General features: G+C 46.0%; 1 protein-coding gene across 1 annotated transcript in view; it reads right to left on the bottom strand.

The window, feature by feature from the left end:
- Positions 1-22,768, bottom strand: part of LOC141108349 (properdin-like) — a 70,303-nt gene that overhangs the window by 26,469 nt on the left and 21,066 nt on the right. Inside the window, exons 2-7 of the mRNA XM_073599885.1 lie at positions 21,434-21,584; positions 18,162-18,316; positions 13,307-13,477; positions 12,296-12,493; positions 4,995-5,168; positions 75-266 (exon numbers count right to left, since the gene is read on the bottom strand). Of these exons, the coding sequence (XP_073455986.1) occupies positions 75-266; positions 4,995-5,168; positions 12,296-12,493; positions 13,307-13,477; positions 18,162-18,316; positions 21,434-21,584 (1,041 nt within the window). The remainder of the gene's footprint in view (positions 1-74; positions 267-4,994; positions 5,169-12,295; positions 12,494-13,306; positions 13,478-18,161; positions 18,317-21,433; positions 21,585-22,768) is intronic.

Below are 22,768 nucleotides of genomic sequence, written 5' to 3'. Positions count from 1 at the left end.
CAAAGTTGTTTAGCAGAGCAATATACAAAACATACAGCCTGTAGGCCCAAAGAAAATAAAATCAGTTAACTTACAGAAACAACCGTCTACGTTGTAGCAACTTCGGCTTTCTCTGGCTTCACCTTCACACCACTTTCCTTCAAACCTTGCACCAACACATTGGCGTTTCCTGTGCTGCAGTGCTACTCTTTGTTTACATTTAACCACATCTGTTGAAAGACGTTTGCATTCTGACCATTCCTCCCAACTGGTCCATGTCCCATCAACTGCAAGGAAGGAAAAAGAGATTCTGTTTATTGGTGTTGGGAGAGCATGCATCAATAAAAAGAACCATGATACAGAGGGTTTCACAGAACAGCTTATAAGGAAACGTACATTGCTACAGAAAATAACTTTTTTTTAAGATGTTGAAAGGACTGGAAACTAAGCACTGCAGAGGAAAGGATGCTTCTTTATTCCAACTGGCTGTCAGGACAGCTACTTGTGCTATACCAAAGTCTGCTTTATTCATCGAGAACTGTGCTATGTGCTGTCGTGGCAACCTGGCGAGTCGCAGTGTTCCTGCAAGGTAATTTTTGATCATTTTTGACAACAGGGCCAATTCTTGCTTTCATCAAGAGTACCTCAATAGTGTTACAGTTTGAAGGCGCCATCGACACCCAAAGACCAATTTTTACACACCTCTTTGACAGGCGCATATCATTACAATTTTTGACAGCAAGGCCAATTCTTGCTTTCATCAAGAGTACCTCTATAAGGTTACGGTGTGAAGGCACCACCAACACCCACAGACCAATTTTTCCGCACCTGTTACTTCTATCCAAAGTCTGTTGAAGAGACACCAGAATTTATCCAAAAAATCTCTAATCTTGTTCCCAGTGCACTACATTGTGGCCTCATCATACAGACTGTCTCCATAAGCTGTTGCGTACAAAATAAAGAAAGCTTGCAGGGAAAATTTCATTTTTTTGGCTTTATAAATGCAATTATTGCTGCAGCAGCAAGGAAGGAATTTTTCATTTTTATGCTTTCACTTTAAGCATCAATAAATCACTGCTCATTTAAAAATGACGTTTTTTACAAACTTTTTTTTCATTGATACATGTCCCCCAGGGCAATACCCAGACCCCTATACCCATATGCTCAATTACTTGCATATAAGCCTTCAAAATAGGCACTTTTGATTTTTCACGTTTGGGTCCCATAGACTTCAATGGGGTTCGTTATTCAGTTCTGAACTATCACAATGTTCGAAAGTTCTGGTGCGAACCGAACAGGGGGTTGTTCAACCCATCCCTAGACTCTTATGGTGGAGGTGCACTTGGGTGACCAGAACGTGCATTTGTCTCATTCGCTTCAGTTGAATATTCACCAAGAAATTCACCATTTATAAAAATATGATCTGTCTTCACTTTATGGACACTTGTTTCTTCATTATCTACATTTAGCAATGATTCCTATTTTTACATTTACTGCAAACAGTCCTGTTGTGTTGTTGCCAGCAGCTTGCATTCACATATTGTACATGTCTACCTGCGCAATAATTTTTTTTATGCTTCCATGGAGAATATGTGCCTATTGTGTCCTGTATGCAGAAAAACCACGGCAGCGGTCGGAGCCTGGCTGAAATGTGGGCACTGTGAAGAGCCCTTAACAAGTCTGATGCCCAGCGATCTGCCACCAGTTACTTATGCTGTGGACCTGTCATCAAGACTTCGTGTGGAGTGGAGAGAGGAATCACGGTCAGCCAGAGGAAGTCAAGGGGTGAGTGGTCTGCACACCTGCAGTCGGTTAGGCGTCTGCCACTACTCCTGTGGAACAGGCCAGAGACTAGAGTAGCAGCGGTTCAGAGTTTGGGGAAGGAAGAGCCACGGCAAGAGGTGAGAGATGCCAACCCAGCTCAAGTCATCCCAACAGAGAAGCCAGCTGCTGAAGCCCACCCTGTCAGCCCCACCTGGAAGGAGCCAACTGTCGAGCACCATGGGTCTTCAGATGAGCCAGAGGGGAATGGCAGTGGTGGTAAAATTGATTTAGGGTCTCCCAGACTGGAGGCTGATTTTGGGCCCTTAGAAGTGGAGGCTGAGTGGCCCCCATATAGTGAGTCAGAGGAAGAGTGGACGTGGGTGGACGCTCAGGAGGGTGAAGATCTGCCAGTAGGGATACCCCGGGGGAGAACAGGGTGAGAGGACCGTTACCCCTGAAGAAGCAGAATGGGCAGCGGAGGTGAATCTACAGCAGCACTCATCATCCTGCACAGATGAACAGCTACCAACTCCACTAAACCAACCCCTTTGTGCCTCTACCTCATCCCCGGTTTAGGCAGAGCCAACTTTCACCAGGGGCAGGTTACAGGCACAGGACACAGCCTACAAGATGTGGATCACCTAGTCCCCACAGGCCTGTGTTTTTCCCAGAAAAGGAAAGCCCAGAGAGATGCAAAGAACGACTGCTCTGGAGTGAGGACTGGACTTTCCTTATGTCCCAAAAGATGTCATGGACATTGTGTAGGTCTCCCGCGCCAACTTGGAAGAGGAGCTGGTTTGGGACTACTTGCATGTTCCTAAACCCCAGAGGGGACAGAACCTCACAACCAAGATTCTTGGGCCCAGTTCCAGGATATCCGAAGGGAGTGAAGCCTAGAAAGGGCCATCTACAGGGACCAAGTAATTTTCGTTAAAACCAGATGGCCCGGCAGAAGCTACTCCATTGCCAAGAGGGGTCCCAGTGGAGAAGTCATCAGACTGCCTAATCCAGACATGATTCCAGCCTGAAGAAAAGCAGCTGATGCATTTGGGGGAACTCCCCCTCCTTGTTGAATGGACTAGGCCGGACCATACCACCTACCCTTTTCAGATGTGTGATCCATGGAGAAGACTTGGTAGTAAGGCCTAAAGTACTGCTTAAGGAGACTGATGCTACAGAATGTACAGTTAGTTAGTTGGTTAGTGTGAGGATTGTGTTTTTCCTCTGTTTTCCTCTGTTTCTACAGCAATCATCATGGACGCTGTCTTCCTGCTTAAGAACTGGATGTTGGGACTTTTGTATGTCCCTGCTGAGAGGGCTTCCCTTGAGGTGGAGGTGATCCGGTGTACATGTACATATGTTGGTACTAATAACCTTTGCTGGCTACAGGGGCCTGTAGTCAGGATGTACATATACTATGTGTATGGTTTTTTTAAAATTTTTTATATATTCTTTTTTTGATACCATGTATTTATTTGTGCATAGCCCCTTTCCAAGTTAGTTCTCTTTTCCCCATCCCCTATTTTTCTTTTGGGATAACCTTGCCCCTGGGCGCAGGAGTAATTTTTGTGATGTTTTCCCAGCCAATCCGGACATGGATGATTTTTAGAGGGAGGTGAGTGTAGCACCCTCCAGTGTGCTACTAGTGGTAGTAAAGGGCAAATTATAGTCTGTCTCAGGGCTAAACCTGTGCCATGGAATCTGGGTTAGTGTTCATTACAGTTCAGGGCTGAATAACTCAACCAGGCAGCTATCTGGTGCCTCACCCCGGTTCTAGGCAGAAGCTAGGAGGGTTGCATACTTAGGGGCCCTTAGCCAATCCCTAGGCCTGGCAGGGAACTAAGGAGCTCTTAATTAGACATGAGCCATGCCAGGGGTGCCGAGTGAGTCTGTCGGTGGCCCTTGAGGGGCCCCTGACGGGAGGAATTTTACCTCAGGCCAGAGATCAGGTGGCTGGCCTGGAAGGATCCTACCACAGGAGGCAGTTGGAAGGAAACTTTCCAGGGGGGCAGTGGAGAGAGCAAAGAGAGACAGAGTAGGTAGATCAGCATGGTGCAGGGACAGACAAGAGGAGAGACTGCCACATGTAGCAGGTCTCTCTTGAAGACAGTGGTGTGTCTTCATCCAACCTTGCCCTGGGAGATCTTCAGTGTGTCAGTCGGTAGACTGGGAAAAAGAAGCAACCAGGTGGACTGGCGAAATGGCAGCCAGGTGGGCTTGCATTTCTGCAGGGAGTAGAGCTGAAACCAGTGTCTACATGAAAGCAGAAGGTGTTGTAGGAAGCAGTTCACTCTGTGCTACTTTTTCAAGGGAGTTCCTATCCTGTAATGCCGCGTACACACAAGTGGACTTTCCGGGAGAAAAGGTCCGACGGAATAATTCCGTCGGACATTCCGATTGTGTGTGGGCTTCATCGGACTTTTTCTTTCTAAAATTCTGATGGACCTAGAAATAGAACATGTTTCAAATCTTTCCGACGAAATCAGTTCCTATCGATAAAACCGCTCGTCTGTATGCTATTCTGACGGACTAAAAACGACGCAAGGGCAGCTATTGGCTACTGGCTATTGAACTTCCTTTTTCTAGTCCCGTCGTACGTCATCGCATTCTAAACGATCGGACTTTGGTGTGATCGTGTGTAGGCAAGTCCGTTTCAGCGGAACTCCGTCGGAAAAACCGTCGGAGTCTATTCTGATGGAAAGTCTGCTCATGTGTACGCAGCATAAGGGGCTGTTGCTGAGCTAACAAAAGACTGTTGGCTCCTAAAGGAGTGAACCCAATGAAGCTGTACAAAGGATCGAGATTTGTGCAGGAGGAAGAAGTGGAAGCTGTAAATAGGGGGGACGTTGTCCCTGGTTTTGTTTGTCATTGTCAAATTGGGTATCCCATAATCCCTAACCCCATCCAAGTTATTATAACCTAAATAAAACAACAAAAACAAGCTCAAGGACTGTTTTTTTGTGTCTGAATGCAAGAAGGAAATGCTATGTGACTGGCTGTGCAGCAGTGGGAAACCCTGACAATTGCAACTCCTACAAGGGTAGTGCCACATGTCCATAGTTGTGGAGTAACCCACTCAATTCCCTAACCCCATCCAAGTTACTCAAAAATAAAAACACCAGAAAGAAAACCCCTGAACTGAAAAATGACTGACCATGTGTCTGGCTGCGGTGTTACTGTTGGGAAAAGGAACCCTGGGCATCTTTCTAGCAGCTCCTACACGTATGTCCCACAGACATCTCTTTACTTACTTGGACATGGTTCTTGTGTATTACACATAGTATTTCTGGTAGGAGATCCAGTGCAATATCTTCCTCCATGTTTAGGTGCTGGATTATCGCAAGATCTCTTCTGCCCCACCTTTCCTACGCCACAGGTGACTGAGCACTCTGAGTCCTTCTGCCACGCTCCCCATTGTCCATCCACTGTGGAAACAATACACAGATCAGGATGATGGCAGGGGGGAAACAGCTAAATGGGAATACACACTAATAGACAGCAATAGTTCTATTCATAAGAAGACAATGACAAGGTTTAAGCAAAAGGAAAAATGTATTTTGCAGATAGATCCTGACAATTTATAAAGACTTTCTGCTTTCTAATGGAAAATTTTGATGATAATTTCCCTTTCCCTAAATTTAGCCTTATTCATTAATTTAATTAAAACTTACAGAATTAATTTTCCTCAAGATGACAACAGAATTTTATTGGTGCTTTTGCCATGTTTTGCAGTTTTATATTACTATTCTAACTATAGGCTAACTCCACCTTTCAGACCATATTTCATGTTAGACCCATATTTAGGGTGTAGCATAAAACATGGTCAGAGTCAGGGCCGGATTTCCCACAAGGCCACCGAGGCCAGGCCTCGGGGCGGCAGTGGTACAGGGGCGGCGCCGCTCCTGCAAAGAATTCTTGGCCGCCCCCCACATTAACATAGCAGCATGTGATGCAGCGCACCCGGGTGCCAGAGAGGTGGGGGCGCTGAAGCACTAGAGTGCTCCTCTCCCTCCTCCTCCTCTCTGTGTCCAGACTGAGGCGGCTTCCTCCGCAGGTCACCGCCGCCGCTGCTGTTTTTTTCGAGGCTCAAGCCTGTCCCCCCTCCCTCCTCCTGTCAAAGGAGAGCAGCCGCTGGAGATCGGAGCGGCTGGTCTCTGTGCGGGGGGGGGGGGGGGGGGGCGTGTTCTCCTGTGTCTCTCACTCCCGCCCAAGCCTGTCTCCATTTGTACACTTATGGGGGGGTGTCCTGGGGGGTCTGTACTAGTGAAGGGGGGGTTTGTCCTGGGATGTCTGCACTAATGGAGGGGGGGGGGTTGTCCTGGGGGTCTGTACTAGTGAAGGGGGGGTTTGTCCTGGGATGTCTGCACTAATGGAGGGGGGTTTGTCTTGGGATGTCTGTACTAATGAAGGGGAGGGGGGTTGCCCGGGGGGGTTTGTACTAATGAAGGGGGGGGTTTGCCCTGGGGGTCTGTACTAATGGAGGGGGGTTTGTCCTGGGGGGGTCTGTACTAATGAAGGGAGGGGTGGTTTGTCCTGGGGGGGTCTGTGCTAATGGAGGGGGTTGACCTGGGGGGGGGTTGTACTAATGGAGAGGGGGTTGTCCTGGGGGGGTTGTACTAATGGAGGGGGAGTTGTCCGGGGGGGGTTTGTACTAATGGAGGGGGGGTTGACCTGGGGGGTTTGTACTAATGGAGGGGGGGTTGTCCTGGGGGGGTATGTACTAATGGAGGGGGGTTGTCCTGGGGGGGTTTGTACTAATGGAGGGGGGTTGTCCTGGGGGGGTTTTACTAATAGAGGGGCGTTTGTCCTGGGGGGGTCTGTACTAATGAAGGGAGGGGGGTTTGTCCTGGGGGGTCTTTACTAATGAAGGGAGGGGGGTTTGTCCTGGGGGGGTCTGTACTAATGAAGGGAGGGGGGTTTGTCCTGGGGGGGTCTGTACTAATGAAGGGAGGGGGGTTTGTCCTGGGGGGGGTCTGTACTAATGAAGGGAGGGGGGTTTGTCCTGGGGGGATCTGTACTAATGAAGGGGGGGTTTGTCCTGGGGGGATCTGTACTAATTAAGGGAGGGGGGTTTGTCCTGGTGGGGGTCTGTACTAATGGATGGGGGTTTGTCCTGGGGGGTCTGTACTAATGGAGGGGGGTGGTTTGTCCTGGGAGGGTCTACACCCAGGAAAGTACACCCAGGGCTCCAGAGGGAGAGGACACTGCTGAGGGAAAACCATTAGAGAGAGAACCCCGCTGCCCTGCGCCACCAGAGGGAAAGCCACACAGCCTGGTGCCATCCCTGGCGGAGAAAGGAATGGAGTCATTGCAGGAATACAGATCTGGGTGCTACCCAGCGGAGTCGCCACGGGCAATTCAGAGTGAGCTGACTCCTGATCAGAGGAACCATTGCTGTATCGCTGGGTCAGGTGAGAGGGCCGATCGGCCATTATCTACTAATGTCCATAGGAACTGCAGTCTCTGACCGTCTCCTGTATCATGTCTGCAGTCTCTGACCATCTCCTGTACTATGATTGCAGTCTCTGATCATCTCCTGTATTATGTCTGCAGTCTCTGATCATCTCCTGTACTATGTCCGCAGTCTCTGATCATCTCCTGTATCATGTCTGCAGTCTCTGACCGTCTCCTGTATCATGTCTGCAGTCTCTGACCATCTCTTGTATCATGTCTGCAGTCTTTGACCATATTATGTCTGGGGGCTCTTTCTGGTGGTGTGTGTGTGTGTGTGTGTGTGTGTGTGTGTGTGTGGGGGGGGGGGGGGCGGCATTGAAGGGCCCGGCCTTGGGGCGGCAAAGGGAGTAAATCCGGGCCTGGTCAGAGTGCAAAGTCCCCCACCCCAAACTGACACCCACACTTACAGAATTACAGGGTCCTTATTTCCAATGGCTCCTGTCAGATTTGAAGTCAACAAACTGTGTTTGGCTCTGCCCATACAGCCGAATTATTCATTCACAAGGAGGTGTGAATGAAAAAACAAGTCTCATAGGCCACTGCACCAGAGGGACCAGGGTTCCTATTGGAGTCCATTATTGAAGTGTATCAATACTTTCCCAGCTATTTAACTGAAGGTCTGTATCTCTGTATGGACAGGCCCGGATTTACTCCCTTTGCCGCCCCAAGGCCAGGTCCTTCAATGCCGCCCCCCCCCCCCCACACACACACACACCACCATTCTCGTCATTTATCGATGACTGCTACAATAGATCTATTAAAAACATATCTCCACACACGAGAACACTAAAAATAACTGGCTTTAATTGTACAGACTAAAAATACTTCAGGGTAACGATTTTTCGCGGGCAATGGCTGGTGTTAGTGCCTCAATCATCCCCGGCACCATGGTTGTTATGGTGTCAGGATGATTGAAACACATTATTTCTATCATTACATTGTAATGTAAAATGAAATAGTTCAACTCACCATAATGCAGAGTCATTGGGAGCCCTGAGCGTGTCACTTGCCCCCATCGCTTGTCACTTGACACTATGCCTGCCACCAGATGGAGATGTCACTTGCCATGCTGCCACCACATGGGGATGTCACTTGCCACACTGCCTGGCTGCCACCAGATGGAGATGTCACTTGCCACTCTGCCTGCCACCAGATGGGGATGTCACTTGCCACACTGCCTGGCTGCCACCAGATGGAGATGTCACTTGCCACACTGCCTGGCTGCCACCAGATGGGGATGTCACTTGCCACGCTGCCACCAGATTGAGATGTCACTTGCCACACTGCCTGGCTGCCACCAGATGGGGATGTCACTTGCCACGCTGCCACCAGATGGAGATGTCACTTGCCACGCTGCCACCAGATGGAGATGTCACTTGCCACGCTGCCACCAGATGGAGATGTCACTTGCCACACTGCCTGGCTGCCACCAGATGGACATGTCACTTGCCATACTGCCACCACATGGGGATGTCACTTGCCACACTGCCTGGCTGCCACCAGATGGAGATGTCACTTGTCACTCTGCCTGCCACCAGATGGGGATGTCACTTGCCACACTGCCTGGCTGCCACCAGATGGAGATGTCACTTGCCACACTGCCTGGCTGCCACCAGATGGGGATGTCACTTGCCACGCTGCCACCAGATGGAGATGTCACTTGCCACGCTGCCACCAGATGGAGATATCACTTGCCACGCTGCCACCAGATGGAGATGTCACTTGCCACACTGCCTGGCTGCCACCAGATGGGGATGTCACTTGCCATGCTGCCACCAGATGGGGATGTCACTTGCCACGCTGCCACCAGATGGGGATGTCACTTGCCACGCTGCCACCAGATGGAGACGTCACTTGCCACGCTGCCACCAGATGGAGACGTCACTTGCCACGCTGCCACCAGATGGAGATGTCACTTGCCACGCTGCCACCAGATGGGGATGTCACTTGCCACGCTGCCACCAGATGGGGATGTCACTTGCCACGCTGCCACCAGATGGGGATGTCACTTGCCACGCTGCCACCAGATGGGGATGTCACTTGCCACGCTGCCTGTCTGCCACCAGATGAAGGAGGGCGGAACAGCGGTGCTGGCAATGAGAGATGTCATCTCTCTCCCCCCGCTGCCGCACCGCTGACATTACTTCATAATCTTTTCAAAAATGGCGCCGGGCGGCGCAATCATGCTACTGCGCATGCGCCACCCGGCCGAGCGCATACGAGCTTTCCCGAGCCCGGCCGCTTCAGAACTGCGCATGCGCAGTAGTGGGCGGCTCGCGGCCATCTTTTCTAAGGGCACCGGTGTCCTTAATCAACTTTAACGAGCAGCCCGAAAGGGGGGAGGGTGGCCGCGAAGTCGCCACAGGAGCGGCGCCGCCCCTGCACCACTGCCGCCCCGTGGCCTGGCCTCGGTGGCCTTGTGGCAAATCCGGCCCTGTGTATGGACCAGGGGTTGGAGGAAGAGTCTGCAAGAGCCAGAGCATTGCAAACTTGGCTCACTGATCGCGATTGCAATACTTTTTAGGTAAAAATGTAATAAATAAAAAAATGCACATTTTTGCTTTTTGCAAAATAGGTGCATTTATTACTTTTTTGCAAAAGGTGGCATTCTTTCTTGAACCTCAGGGTAAAACAAATCTTAATGCCCAAGCCCAATTTTGCAACTTTGACATGTGTTAGTAAAACCGTACATATCATCGCATATCATTTTTTCAATCCAGGTGGATTATACCTTGTTTTTTTCAGGACAAATTGGGCTTTCATTTGGTGGTAAATGGTAATGGATATCTGCTTATTTTTTTAATTATCAAAGGAAAACTGGCCAAAAATAGTAAAAAAAATATTTTTTAAGTTTAGCTGTATATTTCTTGCTATTACTATAAATATACCACCAAAGAACAACCTAAAATAAATTCTCCTGCTCCTGACAATCGCGTAGTGATACTACATATGTGTATGTTATTTGTTGTTTGTACCCGTAGTACAGCCCAGAAACAATAGTGCGCTTTTTGCTCTTTTTATTTTATCCTACCTAAAACACACGGATACTGACACTGATAAAATATCCTGTCCAAAAAAAACTGATCCTGACCATTGGCCCTGACCTTTGATCTTGACCTTTGACCCTGACCCAAACTCTAACCGTGGCACTGACCTAGATCAAACCTTGATTCATGAAATTTGACCTGAGCACATATATCTATAGTGTTTTCTTATCTCTCTTCAGAGCACTAAGTCGTGTGTACAGACATAGCAAACTCACCCGTTGTACACACGACCAATGTTTACAAATGGGAGGAGGTGTACCTTACATTGGTCGTGTTTACAACGGGTGAGTTTGCTATGTCTGTACTGTGGGATATCTAGTTATAATTATTATGCTATCTTCTGACTTACTTAGCATTATCTGTCATAGATCTCTACTCTTTGATGGGATTATCTGACCCCTCAGCAGCCACATTGCAATCTATCAGCATTTCTTTTAGCTGTGAGCCTGTGTTTTATAGTATATTGTAAGTACTGGATGTATACCCAATTTATTTACTTTATGCATTAAAGTATAATTATATACTATACATCATTTTTATTCTTAATATCATGTTATGCACGTCCCCATAGTTATCTGATTTGCCTTTATTGTCTGTGTGGTTGCCTTGTGGGCTACCCACCTCATAGGGGGATGAGTGAAATGGAAGACCGTATCAATTGTTATACCTTGTCAAATGTTTGTATTTATTATATGTTTCTTATGTTGTATTTCTCTTTTTTTCAAACTTATATTATTATTCAAATGCTCCTGAAGAAGTGCAAGGCGCGTAACATGTAGAGCAAGATATTACTTCACTGCAATATAACCGTACTCTTGGACTCACCGTTACTATACAGCAAATTTGTTTGTTGTCAGATTCCATGTAGCTACAAGTTGGTTAAATTTAGCTATATATTCTCTTCATTGGTTCATTTTATCAGTGTGGTTTTATATATGCTTTGTTAATTTTTTTCTAAATAAATTTATATTTTTGTAACTTTTGTGTTGTTGTGCCTAAAAACTCCAAGCTCTCTTTATCCCATTTTTTCCAATCTAAATGGGACGTGGCACCTTATATCTATGTAGTGTCCACAGTACCACTCTGTGTTGATACTATAACCATTTTCTCAATAGGTGTAAGGCCAGCATAATACCGGAGTTGGCAATAGGCCCGGACTGGGACAAAAGACAGGCCCGGGCATTCCAGACCGAGCAGCCAATTCCTCCAGGGACCAGGTTAAGGGGGGCACCCCCCAAAACTCAAACCCCACCAACTTCCGCCCCCCAAAATATTCTCCACCCCCAACAGACAGACCCACCCACTTACTGTCCTTCCTGCACCTCAGCTACTGCCCCCTCTCACCACTGACAGACCCCTACCCCAACCAGCGCACCCCCCCACTCACAGACCTTCACCACCCAACTACTGACCCCCATCCCCCACTGAAAGACCCCCACCCCCCCCCCCCCCAAATACCACCACTTCCCTCCACTGAAAGGCTCCCAACCCCCCTCACCCAATCTTCATGCTACAGCCACTGTGAAATAATTTTTCCCAGTCTATCCCCACTGTTAATAATTATGACTCGTAACTGTGTCCCTGCTCAGCTGTCAAGGTGGCCGAGCTTGTGTCGTGCCTGTGTTCCTCCCAACCATTTAGCATGTAAGGAGTTAACTTCAGTTACCTCTTTGAGTGTAGCTTGGCCCTCGGCTTGTTTTGACTGAATGCATGCATGGTTGCTGCAGAGGATACAAGTCTACACTAGGAGAGGAGACACAGGTATGGCCCCACAGCGGGAGGTGAGCTGCGACCATGGCCCGGGTCAGCCTTGTGCAGACCATGGCCAACGCCCACCTCCCACTGCATGGCACGGTAACCAACAGGCCACTTCTGCCAGGACTTGTGGCTAGGTGGCTCCCGCCCACTAGGCATGTGCCCGGTGTGCCCTATAGCCAGTCCGGACCATGTTGTCAATATTGGGGCTATACACGCCTCCACACCATCATCTCGAGGACATAAGAGCTCTGCAAAAAATATGACTGTTGCAACCCTAAGAGTTAGTTGCTCACCTGGACAAAAGGGAAGGCCAGTGCAATCTTTGGAGTCACGATTACTCCCTGGGCATGGATTTCCTGGGGGGCTGCTTGAAGGGCTCGGGTTGTCACACTGTCGGAATCGGGACTGAGCTGGGAATATTCCAGAACCTTCTACAATGCAACTAGAGGAGCACAAGCCCCAGCCTCCCCAGGCACCCCATTGTCCATGAGCTGGAGGGAGAAAAAAAAATTAATAAAAGATCTAAAAGCCATTATTACTCTTTATTGTCATGTGATTTAAATTCAAATTTGGCAAAGTAAAACACAGCCTTTCTTTACTAATTGAAGTACAACAGGTCTGAACCTGGACAAGTCTTAACTGTTGTCCCTATCCAGTGAGGATATCTAACTCCACCATCTCTGGTACCTTAACTCTTGTGAGCACAGCTGCCTAGTTCCTCTGTGTAAATTGTACACTCCATATATTTCTACGGAGAATCCCAAGGGGGGGTGTGAAGAAGCTCTTGTATGGTTCACAGATGGCAATAATGATGCAGAATGGCATCCAACTATTTTTTAGGCATGATGGCAAGGCAACTAACATATTGAGCAGGTCAGCATTGAAACCTGAAAGTCACCTCTGCCACTTTGATATATCTAGTTCCTAGGGAGGTGACAGGTGCTATTTTCTAAAATACTAGCCTACCATTTTTTTTGGTATTATTTGGAGACCATAATGGGCAAATTTCTCTATCCATTCACAACAAGATGTCACAGACACACAGTTGGAAGAAAAGTATTTTTTTCAATATTATTTTGAACCCACAGAAAGAAACACAACTCCATAATTTGCATATATAAAAGAGATGGGAGGAACTGCCAATTCTCCTGGGGTTATTTGACCAGTTCCTAAGAGATACACAAGACCATAAAATGAAAACAATAGTTTTGGATGGAGCTGAACTTTACGTTGATATTAGTGCTCATATCAAAGCTATAAAAAGTGTATACAGCAAAGTGTATTAAAAGATTGGGGTCACCTACTTGGGCATATTTGAAAGGTGTCACATTTTTCAACCTCTTCATTAGCACCGCGACATGACCCTCCGCACGATGGAGAAGGACTATTGCATTGCCGGGTGCGTTTCCTCTGTCCACGTTCACAGGTCACAGAGCATTCAGACCATGCACTCCATTGTGACCAGCCTCCATCTTCTGTTAATTAACAATATTCCATAATACAAAAACGTCAATAAAACTTGGAAGTGACCCTAAACTGAGTAGTGACATACTGAAAGCACAATTTAAATATGTTTTGTTTTATTTGATAAGGGGTGTCAGTGTGATGCCATAAATCAGTACACATGCAATTTGTTTCCCTAGAGTTAACGCGTCTAAACACAGAATGAACAAGTAGCAGGTAATCTTTTGCTTTTTCTGTATCATTTTATCCATCGACTGCCTCTCTCTTCTCTCCATTTCCCAGGAATCTGTTATTTGGTATTGTACAGATAATAGGCTGCGCTGCTAATAAATGAATGTGATCATGATGAATACAACCACCTTAGTGACAATTGAACGTAAGCAAAGTATTACTTGACAATTAAACGTGAACAAAATAGTAAAAAATATACAGTAACTGAAAAACATAAATCGCATGCAGAAATGGTGAATAAAAAATTCAGTGATCAAAACAATTGAATCAAGTCCATATAATCAAAAAATAAAAAAATAAAAGTCCTTGTGGGTGCAGAAATTAATGGATAGAGGGAGAAAGACACCCTTTCTTCAAGTGATGTAAAACGTGCAAGAAAAAAACTGTCTCCGTAAGGAGCGTGGTGTTATAGGGAGTTCCTCCACCTCAAGTAGGTAAGCCCCTTACCAGATCCAAAGATCTCCTGTCAAAGAGATCATACACGCATGTGGCTGTGTCCCCCAGCCACTGGGTCTCTGTCAGTACGTGTGTCACAAGCCACCTCTCCGGGAAATCAGCCTTATGATGATGTTTCCGCTCCCAATCCGTGAATAAATATAAAGAAAAATGCTCCATAGCGTAATACAGTTAAAAGCTACTTTATTAAATAAAAGAAAAGCACTTACAAAATGTACAGTAAATGTTCGCCTCTAAAATCACTAATGCGCCGGCCGGCTTCAGCTGCTGCCCGTTCCTTCCGGGTTCAGCGTGGTGTGGTGGTGACGTCAGCACGCCGCTCCTCCCTACGCCGTTTCGACAAAACAGATTTGTCGAAACGGCGTAGGGAGGAGCGGCGTGCTGACGTCACCACCACACCACGCTGAACCCGGAAGGAACGGGCAGCAGCTGAAGCCGGCCGGCGCATTAGTGATTTTAGAGGCGAACATTTACTGTACATTTTGTAAGTGCTTTTCTTTTATTTAATAAAGTAGCTTTTAACTGTATTACGCTATGGAGCATTTTTCTTTATATTTATTCATGGATTGGGAGCGGAAACATCATCATTAGGCTGATTTCCCGGAGAGGTGGCTTATGACACACGTACTGACAGAGACCCAGTGGCTGGGGGACACAGCCACATGCGTGTATGATCTCTTTGACAGGAGATCTTTGGATCTGGTAAGGGGCTTACCTACTTGAGGTGGAGGAACTCCCTATAACACCACGCTCCTTACGGAGACAGTTTTTTTCTTGCACGTTTTACATCACTTGAAGAAAGGGTGTCTTTCTCCCTCTATCCATTAATTTCTGCACCCACAAGGACTTTTATTTTTTTATTTTTTGATTATATGGACTTGATTCAATTGTTTTGATCACTGAATTTTTTATTCACCATTTCTGCATGCGATTTATGTTTTTCAGTTACTGTATATTTTTTACTATTTTGTTCACGTTTAATTGTCAAGTAATACTTTGCTTACGTTCAATTGTCACTAAGGTGGTTGTATTCATCATGATCACGTTCATTTATTAGCAGCACAGCCTATTATCTGTACAGTTAGTAAGGTGGGGGTTGTCTCGCATTTAAGGTTGCAGCAGCATTTTATGGTTATTTTTTATTTCTTGTTCCTTTTTTTTGCTTTGTTTTTTCTCTGAACATATGTGTGGAATATTTTCACTTAAGGGATAGCACAGTATTTTTCTTTATGGTTTTACTGTTATTTGGTATTGCCTGCAGCAAAGTTAACAACATGTGAGCCCCGTGTATAGCGTTTAGGGCTAAATAGATAGTGTAAAAGAAAGCACACATCTCTTGCCATTACTTCAAAGTGAACCTGTTGCCAGTCTATGCAATTTAAAGTATTTACATAGTCTAAACAATGAACTTTACAATTAGACTTATTAACCCCTGTAGCTGTATGCATTATAGATAAACTCATCTTCAAAATTCACAACAGAGGCACTGAAAAAACAGCCTATTTAAACCTAATTAACGTTTGTGGCAGCCCTTGCCACTCCTCTATAAACTGATTTATGGTGGATCATATGGCGGCTGACAAGCGCCTGGGAAGCTCCTCAGTGACCATTTTAACCCTTAAAAGCCAGCACTATTACACGTGTTTGCAAAGAGGTTGTTGTTTGGGCTCATTTGCTTGAATGAGTTGCATTTGGCAGTGGTACAGCCCACTGAAAATGCCAGGGCATGTGTGCAACCTGATCCAGCTGCTCTTGCAGCTTAAGGGAGGGGGTTGGTAAAACCGTGGCTCAACCAACTATTTTTATCGTACCCCCACCCCTGACTGCAAGTGTAAATAAGCCCTTTACGTTATACTGTACCAAAATCTTGACAGCCTGTCAACTTTCTAATATAAATAAAAAGTGAGTAGATAACAAACTGGCGGTTCACACTAGAACAAGGTGCGGGAAACCCACGTTCTGTGCACGTTTCCCACGCCGCATTCAAAACTCACTACACTTGCGATCTGCAGCAGGTGTCAGTTCAATGCTAACGACACCCAAAACACAGGTCGCAATCGCAGTGTGTTTGCCTGCACCAGAGCGCATGGTACAGAAGTACCATGTGATCCGGTTGCTGTTGCTGTGCACTACTTTTGCTGTGGTCCAAAGGGATTTCAGTCCATTCAATTGAATGGGCTGAAATCACACTGCACCCGGATCACATGTGAATCGCACTGTCCCTTAAAACAACTTTTTGAACCTATCTTGTGGTCTTTGAGACTGAATGACTTCACAGTACAAGCAGCTAGTGAGGTCAGGGATGACTTGTTTTAAAGTTCTTGTACTGCTTGTTAGATATACCCTATATTACCGAAAGTATTGTGACACCTGCCTTTACACACACATTAATTTAATGGCATCTCAGTCTCAGTCCATAGGGGTGAGTATTGAGTTGGCCCACCCTTTGCAGCTATAACAGCTTCAACGCTTCTGGGAAGGCTGTCCGCAAGGTTTAGGAGGATGTCTATGGGAATGTTTTACCATACTTCCAGAAGCGCATTTGGGAGGTCAGGCACTGATGTGGACGAGAAGGCCTGGCTTCATCCCAAGGGTGTTCTATTGGGTTAAGGTCAGGACTCTGTGCAGGTCAGTCGAATTCCTCTATCTTAAACTCGCTCATCCATGTCTTTATGGACCTTGCTTTGTGCACTGGTGCGCAGTCACGTTGGAACAGGACGGGGACATCCCCAAACTGTTCCCACAAAGTTGGGAGCATGAAATTGTCCAAAATGTCTTGGTATGCTGATGCCTTAAGAGTTCCCTTCACTGGAACTAAGGGGCCAAGCCCAACCCCTGAAAAACAACCACACACCATAATCCCCCCTCCACCAAAGTATTTGGACAAATGCACAAAAGCAAGGTCTATAAAGACATGGATGAGTGAGTTTTGGGATGGAGGAACTTGACTGGCCTGCACCTCAACCCGATAGAACACCTTTGGGATGTATTAGAGCGGAGACTGCGAGCCAGGCCTTCTCGTGCCTGACCTCACAAATGGGCTTCTAAAAGAATGGTCTAACATTCCCATAGACACACTCCTAAACCTTGTGGACAGCCTTCCCAGAAAAGTTGAAGCTGTTATAGTTGCAAAGTGTGGGCCAACCCAATATTGGACCCTACGGACTTATACCCCGTACACACGGTCAGATTTTCCGACGGAAAATGTGTGATAGGACCTTGTTGTCGGAAATTCCGACCCTGTGTAGGCTCCATCACACATTTTCCATCGGATTTTCCGACAAACAGTTTGAGAGCAGACTATAACATTTTCTGACAACAAAATACGTTGTTGGAATTTCCGATCGTGTGTACACAAATTTGACGCACAAAGTGCCACGCATACTCAGAATAAATAAAGAGATGAAAGCTATTGGCTACTGCCCCGTTTATAGTCCCGACGTACGTGTTTTACGTCACCGCGTTCAGAACGATCGGATTTTCTGACAACTTTGTGTGACCGTGTGTATGCAAGACAAGTTTGAGCCAACATCCGTCGGAAAAAATCCATGGATTTTGTTGTCGGAATGTCCGATCAATGTCCGACCGTGTGTACGGGGCATAAGACTGGGATGCCATTAAAGTTCATGTGCGCGTAAAGGCAGGTGTCCCAATACTTTTGGTAATATAGTGTATGTTCATACTTTAATGTCTATGGTCTGGCAGCAGGCGCACTCTTTCCATTGTCCTGAGAGAGCTTACACTTTGCCTAAACAGCCCATTCAAAGGTCAACCAATGTTTTTCATTATTGAAATTTTATTATAATGTTTTGGAAAAGTTAATATGAAAACATTTTACATAGGCTGTCTCCATATCTGTCTTTTATACATGGAGGCTATACAGAAAGCAGGAAGGGAGGCCACTTCTGCAGGATAGGTATTTCATTATTTATATCGCATAATCAGAAATATACAATAAACTAATATGCACTTATTTTGCCCCAGCCGTCAATATTTGCTCATACTCACGAGGACAGCAATCTTTCAGTGAGCAGGATCGGACCTCCAATGTGTTCCCATCACAGTTGCCCTGACCTATGCAGACCCTCTCTCTTCTCTGAACTCCTATTAGACACGACACAGTACACGGGCTCCATTCACCCCACTGGGACCACTCTGCTGAACTGGAATAGACGGTCATATTATAAACATGGCGCCAATGCAATGTGGATAAACAGAAGGCTGAGAGCAATCATTCAAAATCTGATTGGTCATTATGTGCTACCCAGACACAGGTGAGGGGTGGAGCAGTGCGGATGACAGCAGACAGCCTGCCACACAGGGCCAAAGAAGAAATAGAGCCAGAGGTAAGAGGATGGGACCATGCAGATGGAAGCAGACAACCTGCCGTACAGGGCCAAGAAAGAGAAAGAGCCAGGGGTAAGAGGATGGGACAGAGTAGATGGAAGCACACAACCTGCCGTACAGGGCCAAGAAAGAGTAAGAGCCAGGGGTAAGAGGATGGGACAGTGCAGATAGAAGCACACAATCTGCCGTACAGAGACAAGGAAGAGAAAGATCCAGGGGTAAGAGGATGGGACAGTGTAGATGGAAGCACACAACCTGCCGTATAGGGCCAAAGAAGAGATAGAGCCAGAGGAAAGAGGATGGGACAGTGCAGATGGAAGCACACAAACTGCTGTACAGGGCCAAGAAAGAGAAAGAGCCAGGGCTAAGAGGATGGGGCAGTGTAGATGGTAGCACACAACCTGCTGTACAGGGCCAAGGAAGAGAAAGAGCTAAGGGTAAGAGGATGGGACAGTGTAGATGGAAGCACACAACCTGCCGTACAGGGCCAAAGAAGAGATAAAGCCAGGGGAAAGAGGATGGGACGGTGCAGATGGAAGCACACAACCTGCCATACAGGGCCAAGATAGAGAAAGAGCCAGGGGTAAGAGGAAGGGACAGTGTAGATGGAAGCACACAACCTGCCGTACAGGGCCAAAGAAGAGAAAGAGCAAGAGGTAAGAGGATGGGACAGTGTAGATGGAAGCACACAACCTGCCGTACAGGGCCAAGAAAGAGAAAGAGCCAGGGGTAAGAGGATGGGACAGTGTAGATGGAAGCACACAACCTGCCGTACAGGGCCAAGAAAGAGAAAGAGCCAGGAGTAATGCCGCGTACACACGGTCGGACTTTTCGTCTACAAAAGTCCGACAGCCTGTCCGACAGACTTCCGGCGGACTTTCGGCGGACTTGCAGCAGACTTTCTAACGAACGGACTTGCCTACACACGACCACACAAAAGTCCGACGGATTCGTACGTGATGACGTACACCGGACTAAAATAAGGAAGTTCATAGCCAGTAGCCAATAGCTGCCCTAGCATGGGTTTTTGTCCGTCGGACTAGCACACAGACGAGCGGATTTCGGGGTCCGTCGTAGTTACGACGTAAAGATTTGAAGCATGTTTCAAATCTAAAGTCCGTCGGATTTGAGGCTGAAAAAGTCTGCTGAAAGTCTGGAGAAGCCCACACACGATCGGATTACCAGCCAGCTTTAGTCCGTCGGCGTCCGTTGGACTTTTGTAGACGAAAAGTCCGACCGTGTGTACGCGGCATAAGAGGATGGGACAGTGTAGATGGAAGAACACAACCTGCTGTACAGGGCCAAAGAAGAGATAGAGCCAGGGGTAAGAGGATGGGACAGTGCAGATGGAAGCACACAACCTGCCGTACAGGGCCAAGATAGAGAAAGAGCCAGGGGTAAGAGGGTGGGACAGTGCAGATGGAAGCACACAACCTGCCGTACAGGGCCAAAGAAGAGAAAGAGCCAGAGGTAAGGGGGTGGGACAGTGTAGATGGAAGCACACAACCTGCCGTACAGAACCAAGGAGGAAACAAAGTAACAGGTGAGGGCTGGAACATCGCATATGGAAGCACACAATTTGCTACACAGAGCCAGAGGTAATAGCATGGAACAGTGCAGATGGAAGCACACAACCAGCCGCAAAGCGCCAAGGAAGGGATGGAGCCAAAGGTGAGGAATTTAAAAAGGAAGAGTGCAGATGTAAGCAAACTGTTGTACAGAGCTAAGAGGAGATAGAACCTAAGGTAAGGGGACAGGACAGTAGACATGTGCACTGCCAAAAGATTTGTTTGTTTTTGTTTTAATTAGTTTTTTCTTTTTTTCATTTTTCGTGTCATTCTCTATGATCAAAATTCGTTATTTCGAGTAACTTTGTGAATTCGTAAATTTGAAAAATCGTAAATTTGAAAATTCGTAAATTCAAAATCTGAAAATTCTGACATTTGGAAATTCGAAAATCCAAAAATTCAGAAATTTGAAACTTTGAAAATCTGAAACTTTGAAAATCCGAAAATTCAAAAATCCGAAATAATAACTAACTAACTAACTAACTAATAATAACTAACTATTAAATTATAGGTATTGGAATTCCCTTTCAAATTTGGCTGTTGATGAACGTAACGAATACGTACTTATCCGAAGTTACGAATTATCCAAAATAACGAATGGCGTATCCAAACGAATGGAACATGGAAAGTTTATATTATTATTATTAATTCATTACGTTCCATTAGTTTAGATGCGGCATTCGTTATTTTGGATAATTCGTAACCTTGGATATATTTGTTTTTATTACGTTCACTAACAGCCAAATTTGAAAGGAAAATTCCAATACCTATGATTTAATAGTTAGTAATAGTTATTATTAGTTAGTTATTTCAGATTTTTTTTTTTTTTAATTTTTGGGATTTATCATTTTTTAATTTTCGTTCTTATTTTCCGATTTTCGTTTTTTAGAATTGTAGGATTTTTGTATTTTCGAATTTTCAAATTTTTGGATTTTCAAATCTTCGAATTTCCAAATTTTCGAATTTCCAAATTTTCGAATTTTCAAATTTTCAAATTTTCGAATTTTGGAAAATTTAGTTAAATGGGTTTTCATTCATTTGAATATTTCCGAATTTGTCGAATTTCGTCGAAAAACAAACTCGGGACTAGACTAATTGCACATGTCTACAGGACAGGCAGTGCGGATAGAAGCACACAACCTGCCGTACAGAACTAAGGAGGAGATAGAGCCATAGGTGAGTGGTGGCACAATCCTGATGGCAGCACACAACGGCAATGTTTTAGGAGGGGGAGACGCAGCCATAGTGGAGGGACACAGGAATAATGATACCACCAGAGCTGGTGTGCAATTTTAAGGAAGAAAATAAGCAACAACGTGGATGCAACTTAGTTGTCAGACAACTTTTTTATTTCACCCCACTTACCGGCAGGCTTGACATTCAGACTGAGAATCCCGCTTAAAGGCATATTTTATATTCAGACAGCAATCCAGTTCAGGCACGCCTTCTCCAAGATAATCTTCGCATTCACCCGTCACGCCGTTAACCTCAGCATAACAATGAACATCGTCAGCCCCTATTAAATAGAAAAACACGTATCTTATTCAATAGTACAATAATACATCATTATTTACAATGTGCTATAACATAAAGCATAAAATCACTGTGGTTGTTAATCCCACTATATTCACAGCATCCTCTCTGTTTAATAATGTAATCTGCCCATGTCTGTGTTTTATAAAAAAATGTGTTTTATAAAAAAAATAATGTAGTTATATATCTGATTTCAGAGCGCCGCTCAGCGCTCATGTGACCGGTCAGCTTTCTCCTCTCTCGGCCTGACAGCTGCAGTGGGCGGGGCCGAGATTCCCCTGCTGACGTCAGTCAGGAGGGAGGAAGGGAGAAGGAGAGAGCTGGTCGGTCACGTGAGCACAAAGCGGCGCTCTGAAATCAGCTATATAGCTGCATTATTTTTTTTATAAAACAGACACTGGGCCAGATTACATTATTAAACAGAGAGAATGGTGTGAAAAAGTATCTGTAATTTCAGCAGCAGGAGGGGAGGGGGTGGGCATGGACACGGAGTTGACAGGCAGGGAGGGAGGGGGGTAGGGAGAGGACAGAGGAGGGCAGGAGACACAGTGGATGATGGAGGCATGTAAACTGACCACGGTGTCAGGGCTCAGCAGTCATGATAAACCGTGGTCAGTTTACAGGGGGGAGGGCAGAACCAGACAGGATGAACCAGGTATTTCAGGTGTTACAGGGTACCAAATTACACAGCAGAAGCACTGTGCTGTATAACATGCTTTAAAGGAACAGGATCCATTTTTTTTTTTTTTTAGGGTAACAAACAATTTTAATCCACTTACTGTTGACTGGCTCACTGCCTCTGCCAGAAGTCCACTCCAAGCATCAACTACTCTTTCAGTAAAATACTTAAGGTAAGTTGTGAACTTTCCTCCTGCTAGTTGATGCATTCCTGGGCATTTTTGATGTGTTCTGGTGCATTTTTTCCACTCTTTTTTTTTTTTTCATTTAAATTCAGGTCATGTGCAGTCCAGTGCGTTTTTAATGCGAAAAATAGAGCATGTTCTACTTTTGTTGACTGCACATGAATGCATTTACGCTGGGGTGAATTGGGGCCATTGGAATACATGAAAAACACTGTGCATGCATTTTTGATGCACATTAAAAATGCACTAGACTGCATCTGGTGTGAACCACCCCTTACTGTGGAGCTGTAACAGCCGGCGCAAT

The sequence above is a fragment of the Aquarana catesbeiana genome, linkage group LG09, assembly GCF_042186555.1.
Source record: "Aquarana catesbeiana isolate 2022-GZ linkage group LG09, ASM4218655v1, whole genome shotgun sequence".
Lineage (NCBI taxonomy): Eukaryota > Metazoa > Chordata > Amphibia > Anura > Ranidae > Aquarana > Aquarana catesbeiana.
Note: the sequence above shows the minus strand (reverse complement) of the source record. Positions and strands in the feature narration are given on the sequence as shown.